This window comes from Aythya fuligula, chromosome 1 (assembly GCF_009819795.1).
Source record: "Aythya fuligula isolate bAytFul2 chromosome 1, bAytFul2.pri, whole genome shotgun sequence".
Taxonomy (NCBI): Eukaryota; Metazoa; Chordata; class Aves; order Anseriformes; family Anatidae; genus Aythya; species Aythya fuligula.
In genome coordinates this window covers 32,278,877-32,304,024 of record NC_045559.1, presented here as the reverse complement: position 1 = coordinate 32,304,024, position 25,148 = coordinate 32,278,877, and the positions used below count along the sequence as shown (strand labels likewise).

Below are 25,148 nucleotides of genomic sequence, written 5' to 3'. Positions count from 1 at the left end.
GAAAATACTTTTCTTTTGACTTTCAAAGAGGACATATTCTAAAACTGCTAGCTCATTAAATTGCAGAAGAAGGTTTAAAAGTTGTCTGTGAGAATAAACAAATGAGATCTGCAGCAAGCCAACAGGAAAGCCAGGGTTCTGCAAATGAAATGCTTTTTGCTTTGCTGCAGTGTCTGGAAGGGAGGTCACCCTAATCCCAGTTATCACCTGAATTTTTCTCACATATGAAAAATCAGCTCAAAAATGAGCAGTGAGACAATGGCTGGTGACTGTAGAAGCTTGGAAAGTTTTGCTTTGCTTCACATTTTTGCTTAGATTTATTCACAGAGTACATCTTTGGCAGAAATTAAACAAAAATACCCAATATTGAGTTTGGTGAGTATTCTGGATTTAGGCATGAAACCTTCTTACCTCACCCTTTCTGTTTTGTAGTTTAATGTGCTTTAGTGCTCTTTCCTTCTGTCTCTTTCTTCCTTCATTTTCCTTGCCTGACACGCTTTCTTGGGTGTGTATTATTTCTTTCTTCCCTCAGAGTCCTTGTCAGTTTTGAATAGCAAAAGACATCTTCATCTTCTCTGCTGAAGAGTCAGCTAGTACTTATCTTTATATTTTCTTTAGCTTGTTGAAACACTACAATCCTATATGTAGAATCTTAAAAAAAAAAAAAAAATAAATAAATAAAGAGAGAGAGACAGAGAGAAACCAGGAAAGGAGGGTGTTACAAAAGAGATTGGAGGAGATGGGAAATTTTGTTCTTTATTAAAAACATTGAAATGCATCCACTACTTAGCTATTACTTGCTACGGGAAAGAATCTCCTATACAAAACATGAAAACTAAAATTTCAGTTAGGTTCTTAAAAGACAGTGTACTATAAATAGAATGTGAATAGTGCAGCTGGGCAGCACTATAATAGAATTTCCTTCTGTTATACAAGAGAAATAAGGATGACCTTCATAACTCACTGTAGGGTCTCTCTTTTATGAATTATGAGACATTCAACTATTAGTGGAATTAAAATCTATAACACTGCCAATCATTGCACCATATCCCTGTGGAGCCCTTCTTCTTACTGTCATCATGAGGGAGTGTGCAATCTCTGCAGATATATGCCAATGATATGTTTATAGCCCAAGCAAAGAATATAAGAATATAGCTTTTTTTTAATTATTTTTCTCCTTTTTTTTTTTTTTTTTTTCCTTCTGTGATTCAGCAGTTGTGTGCAGTTGCTACATCATTTGACACTTTAAGAGCAGCACTGTAAATCTGTAGTCATAGAATCACAGAATGGTTTGGGTTGGAAGGTACCACCCAGTTCTAACCTTGTTGTGGACAGGTCCACCTCCCACTAGACCAGGTTGCTCAAATCCCCATCCAACTTGTCCTTCAATACTTCCAGGTCAGGGCTATATGGATGATATATACATGTATATATACAGGAGTCATGGTGACAAGTTCCTGGTAAGAAGATGTAGGTAAGAATGTTTTTAAATTATGCACTTTTTTAAAGGATAGAAGACTTAAAATAGAAGACTAAGCTCAGATCAGGGTGTCAGATCAGACCCTAGCCAAAACTGAGTTATTTTGTGAGTTTTTTTGTTTGTTCTCCTGAAATAACCTCTGAACTGAATCATTGGAAATTTATTGTAATTTGCACCAGAACTGAAATGAAACAGCTTTTTGCAAAGTTGAACCCAAACATAGCTGAGAATATGCTGGTAGAATCCGTGGTTCAAACATGTAGAAGTTTTTCTTACAACTGGCAGTTATGACTGAGTTTATTCCTCACTTGAGAAAACTCAAGATCTTCAATCAGTGCATTCTGCAAGCAAAGCCTTCCTTCCCACTCATTAGAAAAAGAGATAACATCTGGACAATCTAAATCTTCTTCTTCCTTTTCTTTCTTCTTTCCTTTTTCTTCTTCTTCTATTTTTTTTTTTTTTAATTTTATTTTTCAGATGAAATGAGCTAGCATTTTTGTTTAAGACTCCACTGCTGTTATCCAGTAACTGACATGCTTAGGGAGATAGGGAGTATTACTACTGTGTTAGTCCTGTTCCTAACATGGGCAAATGGAGTTACATCACTTCCAAACACCAGTATGCATCTAAAGTGGTTTTGTCAGTGTATTTCAAGGTACAGAAGTGCTTTTTCTATCTTGAAGAAAATAATTACTTTTTTAATATAGGGCTAACAGGGAAATGGAAGTGTGTATTAGGGTAAAGATGAGGTGCTGTCCTGAGAATTATGGACAAAGTGAAAGCAAAACCACACCTTTGTCAGTGTCTAAAAGAAAACCAGTACCTCTCAATTAGTTTAAATTTCTACGGGGGATTGGCTCAAGCAGTTTCACAGAATCTCATTGAAAAATATATTCCTCTTTTTTTTTTTTTCTTTCTTTTTTTTTTTTTATATATATTTTTTGCTATTCATGCATGCACCTAGTTCATCATGGCTAATTAGGTGTTCTGAATTATCATCTTCAATTGTTACAATGTCACATCTTTAGATGATATTGGGTACATAATGAAGAACTGTCATAGTTTCAGTTATCTGTGGGGTCTGTGATTGATCAATTCTTGACAACAAAGAATTGTTAACAGGGCTGCATGGTGAAGCAGTCAGTGGAAAATTCCCTTTCATAATGTTTCTATCTAATTTTGGAGCACCGCCACTGACACACATGAAATAACAACACAATTGAATTTCTTTTTTGCTGGCATTTAGCAAGACCTATGGGGGTGTGCAGAAATCAATGGGGGATCAGGAGTCTGGAAAATTACATACTTGAAGAATTAATGAACTATAATTCCGTATTACATCCTCAATCACATTTTGCTTCCTTTTCATTAATGGAACTAAATTAGTTTTCCATGGACAGGGTACTTTAAAAAATGCAATCATGCTCTTGATGGGATTTAAAAAAATATATTAAAAAACCTGTTTCAACGACAGTTATTTTTTCATGCAACATGACAGTTGGAAATTTAGAGGGAAGAACATGTATGCAGCATTGACTCAACCTGTTGAAGCAATTTTTAATGTGACGATTATAACTCCAACTCTAGCTTTCAGCCCTTTGAGGCAGATTATGGTGTTAAGGTCACTCAGACAGAATTTCTGCAAGAGTCTGGGTGAAGTAGAGACATAAAGAAGAGTAGCAACTTCAAAGGCATTTAAAATGCATTTCTTCCTGCATTGGCCTAAATCATTATACAGAGGAGCAGGAAGAGGAAAGACCGTAGTCTTCACTGTTCTTTGAAAGCTTTATCCGAGATAACTGATGTTTCTAATACTATATCAAGACCTTTTACTCATGGAATTATGCTATTCTAAGATAAAATTGTGGGTGACTCTACTCTTTGCTATGCCCCAGCAGTAAGGCCAACAGTAGTCTGGCTCTTCGTGATTTAAACCTATAACTGAATACAATGCTGGGATGCTAATATGGTTAAACTCAAGAATATTCTATAGTTTACTGGAAGCTTTGATGTGAGAGCCCATAAAATGGAAAGTGTGTCCTAGTATTCATACTATAATATCATATCTTTAAAGAGTTGCTGGAAGTTGAAAAAATCAGAGTGAGCTTGTAAGCAAAATCAGGCTCTAGAATTAATGAAGGAAAGAGTTCCTTTTGGGAACCAGCAGTAATATTTGAAGAAAGGATCTGATCAGACTTTACAGAACGTATTTAACAGGCATTCTAAAATAACTGCTTTTCTGACATAACTTGTACCTTCTTCAACTACTTATTATAGTAGTCTAGGCTTCATTCTCACTTAAAAAAAAATATCTTCTGTCTGATATACAGATACATGCACTGCATGCAGTGTATGGGAATGTAGCAGGATGGAAATCCCGAAAGCTGATATTTTAACAAGATAGCTCCAGTATATTGAACTAGTTTAAAGCTCTTATATTTCTCCACTGGGACCTGCTTTTTTGTTGTTGTTGTTGTTGTTGTTGTTGTTGTTTGTTTGTTTTTTGTTTTTGTTTTTGTTTTTGCATAAGATTTCAAATCAAAGGTCTGATTGAACAACAGGGTCTTCTCAAGTATTATCATATTAGAAACTTGCTATAAAATGAAAACCAACACAAGCACTTCTCGTCTTAAACATGGGACTCTGAAACTTGCCGTAGAGGTGATGAATCCTTTCACAGCTACTGAGTTTTGACAGCAGATACATTATGCAGTACAGTGAACTTTTATTTTGTCTTACTCAGTAAGGCCTTTTCCTCACTGCATACATATTTACTAAAATCAGATATCCCAGATATCCTAATGTTACCAGGCATACTGTTGTCTGAGCATAAGTCTGAATAGCTGGGACATGGTCTTTTATACTCGAGTCAGACAGAAAACCCTTGAAAATGCATTGAAAAATGCAAAGACATATCAAAGTCTGACTGTTCCAAATGTACTCAGGAAAAACAAAACAAAACAAACAAACAAACAAAAAACAACACATAATAACAACCAAAAAAACATTGAATACTTCTTTTTTTAAACAGCTTAATAGTACCCTAAACAACTTATTTGGTGATCTGTTTCTGACATGATTTTTCTTTCAGTGTATGCATTTTATTTATACTTTTTGTGGGGATAGGATGTGGGTGGCTCTGGAGGTTAGCATTAGGCTCGAAAGGCTGTTGCATTTGAAATGAGATCTCAGGGTAGCCTAAGCCAGTAGTGACTGAATATTACAAAAGTTGCTGGCTGCTCATTAATCTTTATAAATATATCCAGTTAAAATAACAAAATTAGCACTGGGGCAGATTACTGTAATTGGGAGTCTATTAATTGGCAGTCTTAGTCGAGTGTCATGTTCTATACTGTCCCAGAAAAACTTCCAAGATGGAAATAATTAATTTATACATATTCACAGCTTCCAGTCTGTGGTGTTTCCTTCATGACATGAAGAGACTGCTGAGGCTTTGGTTTGCATTGACCTGTATAAAGAAGTTTATGAAATAAAGAATTTTTGGACTAAACTGTGCTCTATGTCTCTAACTCTGTGTTTGATGGTGGCATGATGACTATTCTGAGAGGAGGATTTGGTGATTAATATTTCAGTCCTGAAGCAAGTAATACAAAATGGTATAGCCATACCCCTCCTCTCATCACACATGGCTCTTTGTTGAGTGCAGCTTGACCACATTAGAGAGCTTGGTCCTATTGCTGGATGAAAGAGTACTACTATCTTTCAAATTGGCAATTTTATACCACTTGCTATCTTCAAAGCTCTTATTATACAGAAATTCTCTAATAATATTCATCAGACTGCTAGCTTTTCTTTTTTTTTTCTTTTTTTCCTTACTGTACCAGTGGATAATTTGCTAATGATCTTATTTTACTCTTCAGGGAGCTGGGTTTTCTTAGTCTCCCCAAGAGAAAGGATGTAATAGCTGAAACTGTTGCTACAGTTCAGGAAATGAGTGATTATGAGGTATAAAGAAGGTGATTTGGAAGAGCATTTTTTTTCATGTCAAGGAGAGCTAGCTGTACACAGTACTTACTTTCAAAATGCCAGACACTGTTTTTCAAAGTGGGGCTTCAGTTTGGAGGAAAAAAAAAAAAAAAAGCTGTTTTTTTTTTCCCCTGTTGAAAGTTGGGTGACAAAATATTGACAAAACCAGGCTGACTGATTTCAGTTTCAGAAAAACGTACAGGATACTGAATATTTGAAAACCAAATCATGTGCAACATAAGTGTGTAATAATCAGTTACCCTGTTTTATGGCAGTATGGTACGTACAGTATTGCTGTGAGTACATTCATGAACTACATCAGGTAGAGATTCCCTGTGTTTCTGATGTTTTCTGGGCTCAGTCAGTCTCATACATGTGTGTTCTCCAGACAGTTCAAGAGGTGAACCCACAAATCTGCTGCCTTGCAAGTGCCCTGAGGTGGGAACATGGCCAGAACGGGGTGCTGCCATGTAGCTGCTCTCTGGACTAGGGTGAAGGTTTCTGGTGGAAACAACCAGTCTTAGTGTTACTGCCTGTTCCAAATCTGATTCCTCACGTGAGTGGGGTGACAGATTTGGTATGTGCAATTGTGCAACCTGTTTGAAAAGGAAAAGAGAAAAATAGAGAAAATGCTGCCTCTGTGATAGTCAGTGGGAGCTCTTCCATAAATTCAGGGCTTGGATTAGACCATTTGCTCTAGATCATAACACAAATGACACTCTGTTTTACAGTTAGTTGAAGAAGGGAACTTGCAAACTCAAAATAAGGTGTCTATTTTGTCTGTCTGCTTACAGATGCAGTGAAAAAATGACATCCTTCCTCTCCTTGTACTTTTTTTTTTTTTTTTCAGAAGTGAAAATATAAAGTCCTTTCAGTAACTTCTTTCTATAGAACAGTATTTCATTTTCTATGCCTTTCTAGTACAGCATCAAACTGAACTTCATTAGTGCTGTTAATGTTCCGTATAGCCCACTGATATACCATAGCCACTGGCCAAGCAAAACTTCAATCAGTTTTTTTTCCTGTTGTCAGCTCACACCTCTGACTGAGCAGCTGCAAGATGATTCATCGGAGAACGTTTCACCATAGGACAGAGAAAAATTATTTCTAGCTGCTTTTTCCATACTAATAAGATCATTTCAGTTGTAGAGACTTTTGCAGCACTTCCTGAGCCATGCTATGCCCATTTGAAAATAGAAATCCTTTCATCCAAATGTCAAGAAAATTTTCCATGAAATCATTGCTTTGGCTCTGCAAAACGTGTCTCTGCTGTGATTTCTTAACAGAATTGTGACTCTAACAGAGTTTTGTCCTATTACAGAGAAAGTCTGATAGAATTAATAATGAACATTGGTTGAGAGATTTAATGAAAAATGTTGTGCATAAGGAACATTTATGTTCTGAAACCCACCAACACATGCTGTATAATATCATTTGCCTACAAAGTCGGTGTGAGAATTTATTTATTTATTATTTACTCTCTTTGCTGCAAAATCATGTAAGGAATAATGAAATTTTCACTGTCCATGCAGCAATAGTTCCAATGGAATGATTTCAGGCAAACAAACTGTCAAGAATATGACATTTCTTAAAGACCAACAGTGTGCTTCCATCTATGCTTTTTATGGTAGCCACTCCTTCATAATTCCACTCAACTTTGCATGCTGCCATAACAAACCAGAAGGGTGTATTTCTTTGTTTATTGGCATCTGTAAAAGCTTTTCATTTCAAGCACTATTTCTTGTGATATGGGTTTGTCAGCTAGTTTGCAAATAAATACAAAAACGCACTTTTGTTGTCAGTTTACCAATACTGATGTGACATTCAAGACTTGTTTTTCCTGAATAATCAGTAAGTGAATTCAGTAGAATGCATTCAGCCTGTGCCTGCAATACTGTGCACATAATTATAAAAGTTACAGATTCACAAATAAATTGTCCCGAAGAGAGGAACTCAGGCTTTCTTTAATTAATATTTTTCCTATGAACTCTAAGACACTCTTTCCTCCACCTCATCATAATGAAATAAATTCCATTTTCCAAAAGAAGACATATGCTATCTGGTTTCTTAATGTGTGATATTAAGTAACATTAAGAAGCAATCACATGCTTCATTGATTCTCTTGGGCCTGTGGCTCTGACCACCCCCAGCAAGTTATCTTGTACTGAGCAGATGATCCCAAACCTATAGGATGATAACATAGGTTATGTCCAGGCAGGTAAGCTATCTCCCAGACTGAATGCACCCCAATGGTAAGGGATCTTCTAGATTGCAGTCCTCCTTTCTTTTCCTTTCACTTTTCTTAAGCAATCTGTGGGTACGTGAGTGAATACCTGTAGAGAAGGCACAGACTGCAAACCAACCTTTTCTCACTACAGCAACATAATTTCCATCGATCTTCCTCTGATCTCTCAAGCACTTCTGAAGTCCCACTGGCTCCTGGCTGCTCACAAGAAAAAGGCCAGAGTTTATACTGATTTAGAGAGAGACACACTTAGCAGCTGAAGGTTGCAAAGGTTTGGCATTTCCCAGTCCTGCAGCAGGAGCACTTACATGATTATACTGCCCGTCACCATGGAGTTGAAAATTCTGTGTTTTAAACCAATTGAGACTTAGGACTTAATTTGTGGTACACAAAGCTGAGAAGGACTGTGAGCAGTATTTTGACATACATTACATATAGCTCAGTGGTCATATCACATCTCTCCTCTGTAGTCACATCCCAGAGGATACTAGATCAACTGTTGAGGTACTTCTGAGAGTTTGAGTCTTAATTCAAATTGTTTTTATCAGTTCTCAGATTCCTGGCTAAATTCGTACATCGGCCAGCACGGCGAGTACATTGAGGGTTTATTCAATATTCAAAAGCATGGGGTTATTTTAAAGCTTTTTGTTTTGGAAGGAAGTTTGTGTGCGTATTTTGTCTCCCTCTGTGCCTGTTCCATGGGCACATCTCAGTCAACCTGCTGTTCCATTAGGTATGCTACCCTTCATATGAAACAGTGATAATGTGATAAATCTGATAATAAAGGACCCATTTTTATCCCTGTCTGTCTACATGCTCCCTGAAATTCCCTACCTGTTAACAGAACTCATGTTCTGGAACCTACTCATTAATATGGCTTACTGCTTAACTGAAGGCACTAGAAATGAACCTGTGGCAAAGTTCTCTACTTTACTAAATCCGTGAGTTCAGGTATCTGCAAGACACGCCTTTGAGGATACGGGATCTAGTGAGTGTGTCCAGAAATTCATTCTACTGTGGGTCATTACTGTAATGTTTAGTTAGTAGAAGTGCTTCTTTAAAGAAATGGGCATCCCAAAGAAATTATCAGGAGAAGGAGAAAGCGTTGTATTTCATCTTCAGGATCTAAGCTTTGGTTTGGAATCCCAGCTGCTCTTTTTGATAGTGAGAGAAGTGAACTACAGTCAGTTATGCTGAGAGTCAGCAGCATGATGATGTAAGTCAGCAGGAACTCCATGAGACAGGGAAGTCCTACTGACCTAATATCAGTGTTACCAAGGACCACAGCAAACATTTAATGTTTGATATGGCACCAGAAAATAAAAATTAAAAAAAAAAAAAAAAAAAAAGAGAAAAAAGAGGAAAAAAGAAAAAAGAGAAAAAAAAAGTTTTATCAAGCAGCTTATACCCAAAAGGTTAACATCTTATTTGAAGTGGGATCCAATTCCTTCCTTCATACTGTGGGCAACTTACACAGAAGACAGACTACCTAGCATGTACTGTGAAGAATTGAGTTGCTAATACGTAAACAGTAAACTGAAATCAGCAGAACTCCAGTTAGCAAGGCCAAAAGTGTTAACCAAAAACTGTTATGGAAATGATTTAAAATTTTACAATAAGTAAGTAAAAATTCAAGTGGCAATAATCAGAATACTTCTGTGAAACCCAGAAATAAAAGAGATTTTGTTTTTCCATCAGATGGATGTGTTAATTTCTTCTGTGTGAATTTTCTTTCCTTTTTTGTTCTTTTGAACCAGACATTGACGAATGCTCAGATGGCTTTGTTCAGTGCGACAGCCGAGCTAACTGCATTAACCTGCCTGGGTGGTACCACTGTGAGTGCAGAGATGGCTACCACGACAATGGGATGTTTTCACCAAGTGGGGAATCCTGTGAAGGTCAGTATCTAAGAAAGGTGGGGTAGTGTTATAGCTTGCATTACAGTGGTGTCTAGTATCTCAAGCCGTTGTGGACAAGTATTGTCTTGGGCACTGTTATCAATGAAAGTTAAACCTTGACCGAAGAAATCATTGTCTAAATAAGCATCGTAAGCAAAAGGCAAAAGAAAATAAAGTATGAATAGTTCTAATTTCTATGTGGAGCATTAATGGCTATTTCTATGACTTGCTAAGATAATATGCAGTCAGGCACTGTGCTTAAAAGAGTCTCACTGGCCTGACATCTGCTTCTGTGCATTAGTGATTTCCCACAGGCTGATAGTAAGCACTGTAATCTGTCACTCCACAGTAATCTGTTTATATGTCAGGTTCTTTATGTGTATAAATGAGCCTGAATCCAGACCCCAGTTTTTCCACTTCATTCCTCTTACACTGAAATAACCTGTGATGAAAATATTTACTGTTGCAAAGAATGATTTTGCAGCCCTAACACTCTTACCCACATTCAGGTTAATACTGGGATCCTTCTCTGTGCACAGACCAACAACTACTTTTAGGAAGTTGTTATTTGAAGGACAACCTCACAAACTGTGAAGTTCAGTGGACTTGGGGATGGGGCAAAACACAGGGTGCAGGAAATGAGAGGGTGACAAGTAGATGGGAAAGGTTTTTTTGTTTATGAATGATGCTAGAGAGAACAGCAGGTTAGTGAGTACACAGTTATTTTCAAACGCATCTCTCTTAGTACAAAATGTTCTTCCTCTTCTAAGAGCAGCTGATCTTAAATAAGAGAACAAACCTACCTCTTTTGCCATAGACTACTTAGGGCAAAATTAGGAGTTTTTCTCCCTGCTGTCTCTAAGTGCTTAAATATTCAGTGCTCACACAGTGTAAGCTTTCCCATCTTACTGTTTAAACTCACATTGGTGGGCTGCATTAGCCCCAAAGGGAAAGAATTGAATTAATTTCACTAAGGCAGACACACAGACAGTTCTCCAGGAGTGAGAATGACCTTTTCGGTATCCCCATCATCAATACTTTATTTCAACACATTTTCACCACAGCTGAAAGCCTGTGTTCCCAGGAGAATCCAGTGATTTGAATCAGCCACTGCTTTCATAAGTTCAGCTTTCTTTGTCAAGAACTAACTAAATGTCAGTGTTAGCTGGCCAGGTGTTAGGACAGGAAGGTGCAAAGACTTCTGAAGAAGTTGTGACAATGGCAATAAAAAGTTGTGATGCTTCTGACTGCAACGTCACTCTTTTGTCACTCATGGCACAGGTACCCTGTCCAAGCATTTATGGAAATGTTCTCAATACCCCAGGTTTTATCTTCAGCATCAATACAGTATTTGTCTTGTGGGCTGAACCTTCAGGTTTGGCATGTGCTGTGTCAAGAAATCTGAGATGTAAAATTAAACTAAAGGTATGATGCTTTTAACAGTACCTCTGTTGTTAAGATGTATGCAAACAAGGAATGATTAAGCAACAATTTGTAAGGAAAGGAAAAACTAAGGAAAAAGAAATATGGAGACCACCACATGTATGCAAAAGGAAAAACCAAGGAAAAAGAAATATGGAGACTGCCACATGTATGCAAAAGTATCAGTTATTAGCATGCTTTGGCATTTTCTACAAAGTTTCAGCAGCACATATTAAACATATGCAGAGTATAGCATAATTAGAATTAATTCACAGATGCCAGGAAAATATCTTCATTGCTGATAACTTTGGTCACAATCAGTGGGAACGCTTTCCGTTTGATCAATTGCAGCTCCAAATTTTGGAATATTTGGAGATAGGTAGGAACACTGGATATTTTATTAGTCTCACTGCATCACTTTTTATAGTATTGAAGACTGTGACATTATCTCTCAAACAGAAAAACAGTTTGGAAAGTTGAACTTTCAGCAGTAGAGTACAGCAGTGCAAAAGCAATTGGTTTCTCCCTTGTCAGATCTTTCCACTGTGAGAGTTACCCCTACTGGGTTTAAAGGCAGTCTGGCCATTTCTTATGTCACTTCTTCAGTATCCTCTGTGTTAGAGGTGATTAGACTGAGCTGTTGGTGGATGGCCTTTCAGGTGCTCACTGTAACAACACTGAAGTGATGGGAAATGCAGCTGGAGGGCTTCAACCTCTTAGTAGCACTTGCTGCTTTTCCCTTGGAAATAGAATTATGTTGTTCACCATCTTATTTCCAGAAAAGTGGTGAAAGATCAGCTGTTTAGTCTTTGAGAATTGCATGGGTTTGTGAAGTCTTGAATTTTATATATATATGTAAACAGAGAATTCAGCATAGTATATTACTTTGTACCTTCCTCTTCATCCTCTAACGGCTTTTCTTTATAGTTTCTTTACTCAGCCATATTGGTGCTCTGGCAGTTGTCTCTCAAGAACCATTTCATAAAAGAGAACTTGGCTGAGATAGTAGATACCACAGCCTCAAGCTTCACTGCATTCAAAAACTGAAACCACTGAAGGCATAATCCTAAAATAAGAACATTCAGGCCCAGTTAACATTTACAATGCAATGTCTGAAAGCTTTCAAGATCAGTTAAAGAGAGAGGCTATATTGGTTTGTATGAGAAGTAGTGGAGGTTATATCTCATTGGCTCTTGGACATTTTGCATACTCCCATGTCAGAAGAGTAGCTCACCTAATTAATGAACTCCCACTGGACTTGCCAAGAGTATCTGGCAGGTACCAGCTGTTGATACAGAATATAAGAGAAAAATATCTTTGCTCTCCACAGGTATCAGATTCTTTAAATGAGACAGGTGCAAATGAACAGGTTGGAAAGCATCAATCCAGAATGCCCCAGCCAATTCAAAAAGCATCTCTTTTGTTGCAAGAGTTTACCTGTATGTGAACTTACAGTTTACAATTTTGAAATGTCTTGTAACATTCTTTAGTACCACTGCTGTCCTGCTTCAAGAAGTAGAATCACTTCCTTCCCCATGTGATAGCACAGGCTGCCTGACAACACAGAGGGCTAGGACTCCCTGTGATTTTTTTCTCACTACCGAGAATAATGAGGCTACAAGGATGCTCTCTGTTCTTAACCAGTGAACAAAGTCCAAACTGGTCAATTCTGTACCTAAATCTCTGAATCTGGAAGGCAGAGGAATTGCTGACTGTCAGGATGTCTGAATTCATCTCACGGTCCATCCAGTGTATTAATTAATACATGAGTTTTCTCATAGTTGAAAAACCACTGTCAGTTTAGAGTCCACACTCAGGTATTTCTACAGAGCTTGTCATGTTTAACAGAAGCTTTGTTACTGATAGCATTTAAGGAGGCAGGAAATAAAGAATCATTAATCTTCAGCAGATAATCTTACTAGCACTCACAAAGCTCCATGGAAATCCTTTCATCTTTATTTACGGTCACAGAAGGTCAACAATTAAAACTATGAATTAACTTTTTATCCTTCCGTCTTAAACAGAGCTATAGGCATTAAGGCTTCATTTTTGAATTTAGGAATGGAACATAAACAACACTGGAGAGAAAGCAGATTTGGAGACACATTAGTATTTAAATATTCTGAAGTGTGGGCAGAGTACAAAATTGGCAGAGTTTCTGATGCTTTATTAGAGGGCTAATAAAAAAGAAGCACAGACTGTACATTTTATGAGACAGTGACTTGAACATGTTTACTGTATCAGGTAGCAACATTTCTATGAAGCTGGGTTTACTGACATCTGAAGTCTCAGCTCTTCATCTTCCACATCTGCTAAGCACTCTGACAGCTGGCTTGCATGAAGTCACAAATAAATTATTCATAATTCACTTGCTCTTTGAAGAATGGTTACATCAGTTAATAGATTTATTTGGGATAGACAACAGCAGAAACCAGACTTTCTGCTCAGAAGAGCTTGGGCTCCAAATCAAATATACTCCTTCCTGTTTCGCCTTAAGCAAAAAGTATCCAGGTATCCTTGTACAGCTACCCTGCTGAGAAGGTTGTCAAAGCTAAGGTAATTGAGAATCTTCAGTTTTTTCAGAGCAAAGAAACTATCCAGCATCTCAAACCATCTTTCAACAACATATTTATCAATAAATGAGGTGTTCATCTTTTCTTTACATGAACAACACTAACTGATTCAAGTGATTCTGTTAGGAAGCCATGCCTGGGGGAGACCTTTTTTGGCTTTATGTGAATGTCATGCATATAAATCTAGATAACTCATCAGAGGAGGGAAAGTTACAGCTTTCCATCAGTTGCATCAGAGCACGTCTCTTAGCTATTTGTCACTACCTAGCAAGGATATACACACTTTTTTTTTTTTCTTCTAATAGTGCCTTCACAAATTCATGTTCCTTGTGAGTGTACTGCAAATCTTCTCACCTGTTGTTATCAATAACGTTTTCGTTGTTTTTGTTCAAAAGAGTACTGGGCTGTCACTTTTAGACCCTGACATAGTAACTCCAAGATCACTTTCCATAATAGATCTAAAAAATGGGTTTGACTTTTGAATGTGTACTTTTCCATGTGCCTTACAACTGAATTTCATCTGCCATATTATTGCTTACTCAGTCAGTATCATTAAATACTTCTATATTTCACTGAAAATTTTTGTTTTTAATACTTGCTTAACAACAACCTTTTTCATCTTATACTTTATCTAGTGCTCCAGATGACTTTTAAGTACAACATGGGCAGCACATGTTCTGTCACACATTCCTAGGGAACTTTACTGGTATATCAATCCATTATGACAACTTGACCATTTATTGTTGCTTTTTATTACTTACTAATTAACCCACTATAAATCTGTGAGTGGATGACCCCTTTTATTCCAAGGCAGATAGTTCCTTTAATAGCATGTGTTATGCAAAAGAGCTCACCAAAAGTTTTCAAATGAAAGTAGTGCATTATATCAACTGTATCCCACTTTGAAGTCTCTTAATTAGTATGGTAAATGTTTATTCTGAATCTATAATATAGTGTCTTAAAACAATCTTCTTTCTATCTGAAAACGTTTTATAAAGATTTAATTCATCTTTAATTCATCATCATTTGAATATAACACACCCCCTTTGAAACTAAGTACTACCACAGAGAATTTTTGCAGCCTTTTAAATTACTTTATGCATGTTGAACTTGCATACATTGTAGTCACCATGTGTCATCAATACGGAGTAATTGTTCAGCAGTGACATCTTGAATCAGAGGCTGCACACTGCTCATGGCCAAGTCAAATGTTGCTTTCTCTCTGCGGGAGTCTTTGTCTGTTCCAAGCAACAGTCAGAAAATCTGTTAAATACAATCTTGGCTCACAACCTGGTGGGCAATTGAGATTCCTGTTTTTATATAGTTTTATGCCTTTGCAGTCTCTCAAATACTATGAATGTAGTTTAGGCATTCCAGGTACTGCCACCATTATGTCTAGCTTTAGTCCAGTATTTCTCCTGTTTAGGCATGAAATTACTTGTGATACAATTAACTCCCAGCTCTCTAATGTTTGTCACTACTGCTTCATCCATGGTACTCTTTTGTCGTTGCAATATTAAGTTGTACTCAGGGAAAATGAGAAAAGGAAAATCCTTAAAAGTGTGCCAGATCAAAGCTGCTGCAAATTAGATAAATAAGAACTGGTCCTCAACTGAGTACAAGATAGCTAGTTATAATTTGAGTTTGCTTTCTTTTCTGAGGCAAACCTCCAAGTCTTTCGAGATTTAATGTTTTAATGTTGTAGCAAACAAGCTGCTGGATTCCTAAGTAGTGTGTTGTAAATAGCCTGAAGTGAATTGATATGCTTTGTTGTTGTTGTTGTTTTTAAAGGAAAACATAACATGGGAAAGATAACAGCATAATCTGTAGCTGGATATACTGGCAAATAAACACAGGGTGTTTATTTGCCAGTATAATAAATAACCCTTACCCCTTTTCAGACACACAAGATGCAGGGGTCAATGTACCCTGTCCACATGGCTGTGGAATTTGGAAAAAAAGCTGAACAAAGTTTTGCTTAGTGTGGATGCTTTGTATGCAAGTCTTTTGCAGATAATGACTGAAGTTTGATGTGGATAAATAATCCAGATGAGAATTTCATGCATGCAAGTTTATGTTTCTCTTGACATGTTGTAAACACATTGATGTTTATGATTAGGTTAGAATCAAAACCTAAACAGCTTCTGCTTTGACCTGGGATATTTAAACTGCCTTATCCAGAACATTTATTTTCATTAATCAAACAACCGAAAAACAAGGTTGGGATTTTTTGCAAGTGCTCAATGTTGGATAAGCTCTGCTTAATATCAGAGTCAATGACGAAAGCTCAATTATTTTCAGTAACAGTGCACTAACCATTACCATGTTGAAAAACAAACCCCAGAAGCTCTTTCCTCATAGGCAGTTTGTGAAAGGCATTTGCACTTATAGTGCCAAATGCAGACTTAGTGTTTATAGGGTTACTGTTTGTCGTTTAAAGTAAACGGTTTTTATTTACATAACAGCTGAACTTTGCCCAAGTATCTCATTAAATATGTCTGCTTTCAGTTAAGTGACCAGGTTGTTGGAAAGTGATATTATTCATTTATGACACTTGCTGTGACAAAGCTTTGTACAGAAGAGTGTTTTAAACAAATGAACACAAGTGTCTGGAAGTTGTTTATTAAAAATGGCTTAAATGGTAAAGAGAATCCTGCTGCTAATCATTATATTTAGATAGGATTTGTGTTTGTTCTCTTCATTGAATAACTTAAAACCAATTAGGTTGTGTGTGTGGAGTTCTTAATTTTCAATTCCCAGATCATATTACTGTCAGTATGGATTTAAGTGAAAAGAGAGGGAGGAGAGTACAGTTCTTCCATCCCTCTGCTCTGCCCAGATCAGTATTACTCAGACAATTCCTGTTAGCTACTTGTCTAAAAACCTTCAAGACTGGAGCCTGCACACTCTCTGCACAGCTGCCTGTCCCAGTGATTATGTATCCTTACTGTTGGGATGGGTTTCCCTGTCTGAGGTGCCTGTGATGTTTCAACTGTTCATGTCCATGCAAACAGCCACACTCAGGCTAGGTTCATGATCTCAGTTGCCTTCTGCCCTGTTGCAACAATGACCAGCTCCAGATGCTTCAGACAGTGAGGCAGGAGATGTGGAGAACTGAGATGCTTTGCCCATGCTGGATTATCTGATGCACCTTTTTTCCCTCTTAACAACATTCTGTGGCAGCGAGTGTCATAGTTTGTTTATATATTGCATGGAAAAAGTATTTCCTGAGACATGAATTTGTTGTTTTCCTGTTTCATCTACTGTCCCATTTCTTGTCTATTAGGCAAGTCTGGTCAACAAAAACTCTCAATAAGTCTTCTCTGGAGTATTTATTATTTTTTGGTTATGTTTTTCTTGCTGATATTCTTTCAGAGAAGAACAATCCATTACTTTTTAGTTCTTCTCAAATGAGATTTTCCTCATCTTTCTCAGAAGCCCTAGTAATTTTGTAATATATTTTTTTCAGATGGACCCACCATTACACAGTATACTTGAAGGAAACCCACAACACTGCTTATTTATACAATGGAATTCTAATAATTTCCCTGCTGTTTTTCATACCAATTCATATTCATGTTAGCAACTTGTTTACTTTTGTTTGACTGGAGCTGCACATGGAATTGAAATAATTGAGTTATTTTGCTTTAAACTGAATGTGCTTAAGGTGAATTGAAGGTTTCATTTCCATTCTTGAATCCAAAGCTGAGTGTTTTATTAAGATTTTATGCTGATGTTGAGAGATATGTGCTGAATATGATCATATTGCTTATTTTATTTTGTACTGATCTGTTGGACAGTTAAATGTCACAATACTACTTTTTAATGAACTCTAATTAAGAGCTTGGGCCAGACTTGTATATAGACATGAACCCACTGTATTGATATTTACAATTGCCATAAATCTAGTCTTTGATCTTGTATTTTTTTCTACATTTTATCACATCTAGCTGCTTACTTCTTTCCTTTTCAAAGCCAACTTTTTTTTTTCAGATAACTTTTCTCCAGATGAGCAGCTGAAAAAGCTAAATAAAGAATATTCAAGTATAAAGCACTTTGTGCTGCCAGTTTGCCTTTGCAAAATAATTGTGTATATGTATAATGATGAAGTAGGCCTCTAAAAGTACTCGAATTCTTTGTAACATAATTATTTTTAACTAATTTACCTTTATTCACTGAAGGCATTAATTTTTTCTTTATTTTCTGTGCTGGGTACAAAGGCTGTAGATGTTGCTGCAACTTGAATAATTAAATATTCTAGTTTGTACACTCTAATAAATGATGCAATGCTTATTTAAATGACCTTACAGGTCAGACAACACCTTTCACGTTAACTTTTTGGCAAGTGAACTCAAATGTGCTAGACAGAGCCAACAAAAGGTTTTGAAAACAACTTTCTGCAGCTTTACTTGTTTAATTGAAAATGTCTTCTGAATGGTTCCTACAAACTATTTCTCTTCAGGGAGTCACGTATTATTTTTATTCTTATGTTTCCTGTGATCGCCTTATTCTACCTTTCTCAGTAGTATTATTTCAGGAAGATGTATAAGAAAACTCCAAATATGATGTTTCTAAAGCTGATGTGACTTGAAAAATATTTTTGTGAACTTGTAAGTTATTTTTCCCTGTTCTGGTGAAGAGCAAATTAATTTTCAGCTGAAGGCTTTAATGGCCACGAATCATTTATACTGGCTGCCACAAGAACATTTTTGTTAATTGAATGTGGTCTAAAAGTATTACATGGCATGTTTTTTTCAGACATTGATGAATGTGGAACTGGAAGGCATAGCTGTGCCAATGACACTATTTGCTTTAACTTGGATGGTGGGTATGACTGTCGATGTCCGCGTGGCAAAAACTGCACAGGAGACTGTATCCATGAAGACAAAATCAAACACAATGGTCAGATTTGGGTGCTGGAGAATGACAGATGCTCTGTCTGCTCATGCCAGGTCAGTAGAAATAAAACTATCTGCTACAGCAAAGATTTTGGTAGGGATGAAGGGAAGAACATTGTGATTCAAGTAAAATTCCTCTTTTGGCTGCCTTTTCATCTGTGTATGTGGTGCTACACAAAAATGGCATTTTGTAGGGTTTTGGGGTGAGCTTCTCTTTCCAACCTGTACAAGCAGAATTTCCACATGAGGTTTATTATATACTCCTGGCAGATAGGGAAGAGTACCACTTGGTTAGCAGAGATGCCACGTATGTTTTCTGGGTGGGAGTAATGGCATTTTCACACAAAGAAACTGCCTAGGCCGATACTGGTGTTGGTAACTAACGCCAGTATCTCTAGCAGGTGGCTATAAACAGAGGTAGATTCTGTCTCTGCAGAGTAATTCAGCTTAGCTTTCTCAAATGTTTGTTGTGGGAAGCCTGATCCCAAGCTAAATGCTGATGATGAGTAAAGAACTAATACACTATTGTCAAAGTCCTGAGTGTTTCAGAAGCTTAAGTTGCATTGGCATGAGTTTAATTTCATACCAGCTATCATCATCTTTATGCGAATAGTTGCAAAAAAGAGCTGGAAGTTTAGCAGAGGACTCAAGTAGCATCCATATGAGAATGATAAAACTTAGTGCGATCCACTAAAACTTGACCCTTAGTAACGACACCATTGAGTTTCATCAACTTAGGTAAAAGCTGTCTGAAAGTTGCTGCAAATCTGAAGGTTTTATAAAAGACAACAATTTATGGTGGTTACTAAGTGTGTATTGTAGTTTCTGCCTCTTTGAATTGTATTTTGACAAAGTTATGGTATCATGGAAAAAATCACAAGCTGGCAGTGGCTTAGCATCATGCCAACAAATCAAATTTTGGTACAAGAACTGTAGGAGTCATGCAGATTTCTGCCATTACTCTTTGTCTGTCTTCCAACAACAGAATGGATATGTGATGTGCCGACGAATGGTCTGTGACTGTGAAAATCCCACTGTAGACCTATTTTGCTGTCCTGAATGTGACCCAAGGCTCAGCAGCCAATGTTTACATCAGAGTGGGGAGCTTTCCTACAACAGCGGTGACTCCTGGATACAGAACTGTCAGCAGTGTCGCTGTTTGGTAAGGCTCCTGATTACAGCAGAATAGACAGGAGGAAAAAAAGGATATGAGATGTTCTGATCTGTGAATAGTTCATTTTCATGTATTAGCATCCATTTAGTTCCCTCTGGAGTATGTGTATAATCAAAATCTGGTTTTCACGGATATTTGTCAGTATTATCAAGTCCCAGTCAAAAATGCATTTGGACACAATAGACATAATAGAAATTATTTAATCACGAAAATTGTTTTAGCAAAGAGTGGAGGTCATTTGGATGTGACACCTACATAGTAACACTCATGTGATCACTCATTCAGGGACCGATGAGGCTGCATAAGGATATGTATTTATGTAAATATGTATTCATTATCACAGTTGATAATTTCAAATATGTTGATAGACTGAAATGTGTTTATTCACTCAGACATTTCCAGTAACAGAAAATTTAATAAGACTTGATGCATTCTTCGAAATAGTGAAATGAGGTTTGAACAAAAATCTTTTAAAGCTTGTTATCTTTTTCCTGCGTGGGTATTTCAGAGTCTTAGGAAACCTGTGCTGCATAATGGTGCTCAGGAAGTTTCTATGACAGAAGCAATCCCAAGATAAAAGCAACTAGCTTTTATCACAGGTTATCTCCAAATGTAAAGTGTAGTCCATCTAGCAGCTTTCCTTTGTCAGGGTGTCATGAATTACAGCCAGAAAGCAATTTCTGTAGACACTGCTTTCCGTGTTGCTACTGCTAAAATCCAATGAAACAGATTCCCAGGTGTTTCATTAAAAGTCTTAAAAACAAAACAAAGCAAAACAAACTACAGTTTAGAATCTCAATGGGTGTCTATTCTTTATTCAAGATGCTACTCCCATAACTGAAGCCTGCTTTCTTTCTGTTGTCACGGTGATTTTTTAGGTGACTACATATTGTCTACTCCTTGTACTGTCCATTGCTACAAAAAACTAATTGAAATATCAAGATCAGTAACTGGTTTAAAGATTGCTTTCATTGTTACCATCATGCGATTCAAAAAGAGAGGAAAATTGACCCAGATAAGAATTTTGTAAAAGTGTAACTTCACAATAATTTCTGCAACAAGAGGTGTAAAATTGGAGCTATGGCAAAATGCTGGGGATTTTTTTTCAGCTCTGGTGTTGAACTCATAATTCTCAAAGCATTAGAAACAGTTTTTGTGACTACACTTCATTCCTTGGGCCACATGCCATTATCTTCACACACACACAAATACATGCCCTCTGGAGCAGAGGTAGACCAGTTCCAAAGCAAATGTGCATTAGTGACTTCAGTGAACTGTTCCCTTTGACTGATAGATCTGCAACTTTGGCCTTTGACCTGAGCTGAATAGAAGTTAGCCCCAACTTCTAGGAAATGAAGTGAATAATGAGGCATCTTTAGATTTGTGTTGAGGAGTGCAGTAACTTCTCCTACCACCATTCTGGCCCAACAATAGTCTATCTTATGATCTTTTCATACCGTGACTGTACCAAACCCATCATGTGACATGCAGAAAGAGTGGTTAAGTTTGGAAACCAGGTAATCTGATCATAACATCCAAAAGAGATGGTAAGTGTTTAGAGGTCCTTTCAATGAAAATGCTGTGATGTTCTTGCTAAGTTGGGTTGCTTGACACCCTTAACTAAGCTAATGCATTTGTAACTGTGGAAAAGATAAACTCTAGTTCACCCAGAGCTGAACAGTTGAGAGATTATACAGCAAACCAGCAATGTGAATAGAAGTAAGAACTAGAGAAACAGAGATTTCAAAGCAGTTTTGTAGTGTAGACCTGTTATGGCTTCTGCCATTCACAGAAGTAGGACTTCACAAGAACAGATCCATATTCTGTATTTCACAAAGTTCATGGAGAAGTTTCAGCAGCAGCTTGATGCAGAGTATATTGAAAGACATTAAATGTAATGCACTTTCTCAGTAGCAAGCAGAAGAAAGCAACCAACTTGCTACTTCTCCCACTGGCAACGAATGCCAGTGTTCTCTGTGCTGACTTCTGAGTAGGGACAGATGGAAACAATTAGCCTTCTAAGAGACATAATGCTGAGTCAGAGAAATGGGCTATGAAACAGAACTAATAGCTAACAATCTTCTCTTACTGTAATGTTTTTGAACAGCAAGGTGAAGTTGACTGTTGGCCCTTGCCATGCCCAGAAGTGGACTGTGAATTCAGTGTCCTCCCCGAGAATGAGTGCTGCCCACGCTGTGTTGCTGACCCCTGCCAGGCAGACACCATTCGCAATGACATCACTAAAACCTGCCTGGATGAAACCAATGTCATTCGCTTCACTGGGTCTTCTTGGATTAAGCATGGCACAGAGTGCACACTCTGCCAGTGCAAGGTAAAGTGCTTAAAGATTAAGCTGTCTCTTACTCAGCTTGTTTCGTGACAAATAAATATTAATGCATTGAGCCTGGTCAGTGGCTAGGTGATGTCAACACTTGTTTTAAAGCAGTGGAGATTACAGTATAAGTGTTCAGTTTTGGTATCTTCACTCTTGCATGTGCTGGAATGATGGTTTGACAGGCTAGCAGGTCAGATGTAGGACAACAGCCTGTGCTGCAGTGTTCTGTGAACAAGTTAAGGGGCTTGGCTTTCCATCATAAAACCTCGGTTCAAGTTTGATTGCAGTTCTTATGGTATAGATCCATGGTATCTTGGAAATACATACATGTACAGTAACAAATAGGTATGTAAGGCTAGACTTCACCCGAGAAATGTGTTGTGTGTGATACTATAGAGTTATAACTGATTGATTTGTTCTTTGAGAGTAATAATTGCTTTGAGAATAATAGGACTAGTTACCTCATTGTGTGGCTTTTTTTTGCTTTAAAATTAAATGTGGAATCAACATGACATAGAGAACATTTTATAGTTTTTGTAGTCAAAGAAAAACATTGTCTGAGGATAAAAACATTATGGCTATAGGCTTATGTGAATTCTTATATCTCTTTTTAAAGATGTGAGAGAAAAGGAGGTTAAAATAGGTTTTTCCATTCAAAATAAGCCCTGTGAGGTGAATTGTACCTATACTGAAGAATGACAGAGTGCTCCCACAGTAGTCAAGCAGAAAGAGACAGGAGGACTCATCCATATATCTTTAATTTTTACTGAAATTCACAGTTGATTTTGGTCTTTATCCCGTGTCTTTCCCAAGGAAGAGACTTCCCAAACTCTAGAACTTGGTGCCATTAACTACTTGGAAAAGTGCACATAAAAATAAACTAACTTCAACATCTCTTCCTGGGAAAGTTGGGGAGTAACTGATTGTTGAGCACAAGCTGACAACCGACACCTTCTTCCACCACTTTTCTGACATAATACTGTGCGCAACAACAGTTGCTGTTGTCAAGGCATAGTTCTTTTACTATGGAAGAGTTACGTGCCAAGTAACCACAAGCACTTGTCTTAATGTAAGAACAGGTCAGTGGTTAGGAGGAAACACTGATCCGACAGAGTGGCTAATGGTTTGAAAGCCAGACGCTGCTCAAAAGATGTTACAACGGGCTCATGTGCACAAACCATTTTTAGTGGGGTCCACAGCTGGCAGTATACACCAACTGCAATGCTAGGAGATACTTTTGGAGAAAATAAAAATAATAATAATAAAAAAAGGAGTAAGAGAAGCCATGAGGAATCACATTCCTGTGTCCAGCTAATTTGGGCTTGGGCGGTTTGCTGAGGTTTCTGTGCCTCATTTTTCCTATCTGTAAAACAAATTGTTTTGTGCGATTCTTCTCTAAACCACAGCTGAGATTCAGTGATGGGAAATGCTTTCTCATTGTTGTAACACTAATCAATGGCAATGCGGAAGCAATCAATTCTGCTGATGGCCAGCAGTGTGCTGCTTCCATCTGCCCTTTTCTCTTGAGGCTCAACAAAGACCAAATCTTAAGCACAAACTAATTTCTACTCAGTGTAAGCAGATATATAAAATCTATTGCTGCAGTATGAATGTATAGAAGACTTAAACAGATACTCTGCCAAACCCATAGATTTAAAGCAGCTCAGGTGAGAATCTGCTTGACAATGAAGATGTAGCACTTTGACCTTCAGCAAGCAAAATCTTATTCAATTCACTTTCCAGAGCAGTTTTCTTTTTGAAATAAACTATCTGTTCATATTGGCAGCATTTTTGTATTGTAGTTCTGCGTGCAAGCAGCCCGCTCCTGCAGATCAGGTTAATGCTATGCCCAATTTGTATAGTTCTCGCATTCACCCTGTGTCACCCCACTCTTTCCTTGCAAAGCACGACATGGAAGGTCAAAGCTCGAGGCTAAGCCTCTCTAACCAAGCTATAGCAAAATAGGTTTACATAAATCCTCTAAGAATTCAGAAAGCAGGCATCAGCTGAAGCTGACTTAGCCACAAAACCATGTCAAATCACAAGTAAAGAAGGTGAACAGTAAGATTGTCTAACCTTCTGTAACAGAACGAGTGAAGGAAAATGTTTGAATGATTCAGACCTTGGTCTTTAATTAGTGCTGGCAGTTTAGTCAACTAAATGTATTTGGAGTAATCTAAAAATAATATAAATTTTATTTGCCTTATAAGAATCAGTCTGAAGAAAAGAAGTAGCCAAAATGTAGAAAATATTTTCTTCATAATTTAATCATGTCCAAAAGTAATCTGCTCCTTTAATTGCTAATATTTTCAGAAAAATGTCTCAACTATCAGGAAAAACTTTTTGCATTAACATTTGCTGGTGCTGCACCTAGGATTAATTAACTTGAAGCATTCAATGCTAAATAAAACCCAGAGTCTCTTCTGTGTAATCTAAATAAAACTCCCAAGTGCCCTGTCTTGTTCAACAGCTTTGTGTATTTGGACAAATGCCCCATACCTTTATGACAGGAGTATTCCAGTGATCCTAGCTCCTTTCAGTCTGACTGTTGTAGCTATGGGATATAGACCACAGAAAAACAAGCAATTAGAAGAATCATCATAGCCGATACCCTTAGGCAACAGGACACAATGACAATTTCATGAATGCTATCAAAATTTGTACACATGTATTTTACAGATCTATGTCTTAAAATCTGATGTGAGTTTTTAAATGGTTGAGCTTGTTAAATTGACCAAGCTTATAAAAAAATGCTAATTGTTTCAATTCTCTTTGTTCTTCCTTCCTTTAGAACGGCCATGTCTGTTGCTCAGTGGATCCACAGTGCCTTCAGGAACTGTGACACCAACAACCATCTCTCACAAAGCAGTTTCTGGTTAAAGAATTTTCCTTCACAAAAAAAAAAAAAGATCTTTAGACCAAAAATTGTATAAAATTTAAACTAAAATTGGATTGTTTTTGTCCATCTGAAGTGCAGAAATGTGATTCAGTTACCTGAATCAGAGTGAAATTTATGAGACTCAAGACAAGCTCAGATGTGTAAACCTTTGTATGAGGTCAGGCCCAAATGTTCCGGCTATTTGTCTGTCTGACATCATTATGCAGAATATTAGGTTAGTGTAAAGTGACACATTGT

The 25,148-nt window shown here is 37.3% G+C and overlaps 1 protein-coding gene across 1 annotated transcript in view; it reads left to right on the top strand.

The window, feature by feature from the left end:
- The window catches only part of NELL2 (neural EGFL like 2), a 145,889-nt gene extending 120,969 nt beyond the window's left edge, over positions 1 to 24,920 (top strand). Inside the window, exons 16-20 of the mRNA XM_032207525.1 lie at positions 9,470 to 9,610; positions 18,364 to 18,557; positions 19,489 to 19,665; positions 21,785 to 22,009; positions 24,804 to 24,920. Coding sequence (XP_032063416.1) covers positions 9,470 to 9,610; positions 18,364 to 18,557; positions 19,489 to 19,665; positions 21,785 to 22,009; positions 24,804 to 24,854 — 788 coding nt within the window. The 3' untranslated portion in view covers positions 24,855 to 24,920. The remainder of the gene's footprint in view (positions 1 to 9,469; positions 9,611 to 18,363; positions 18,558 to 19,488; positions 19,666 to 21,784; positions 22,010 to 24,803) is intronic.
- The last annotated feature ends 228 nt before the right edge of the window (positions 24,921 to 25,148 follow it).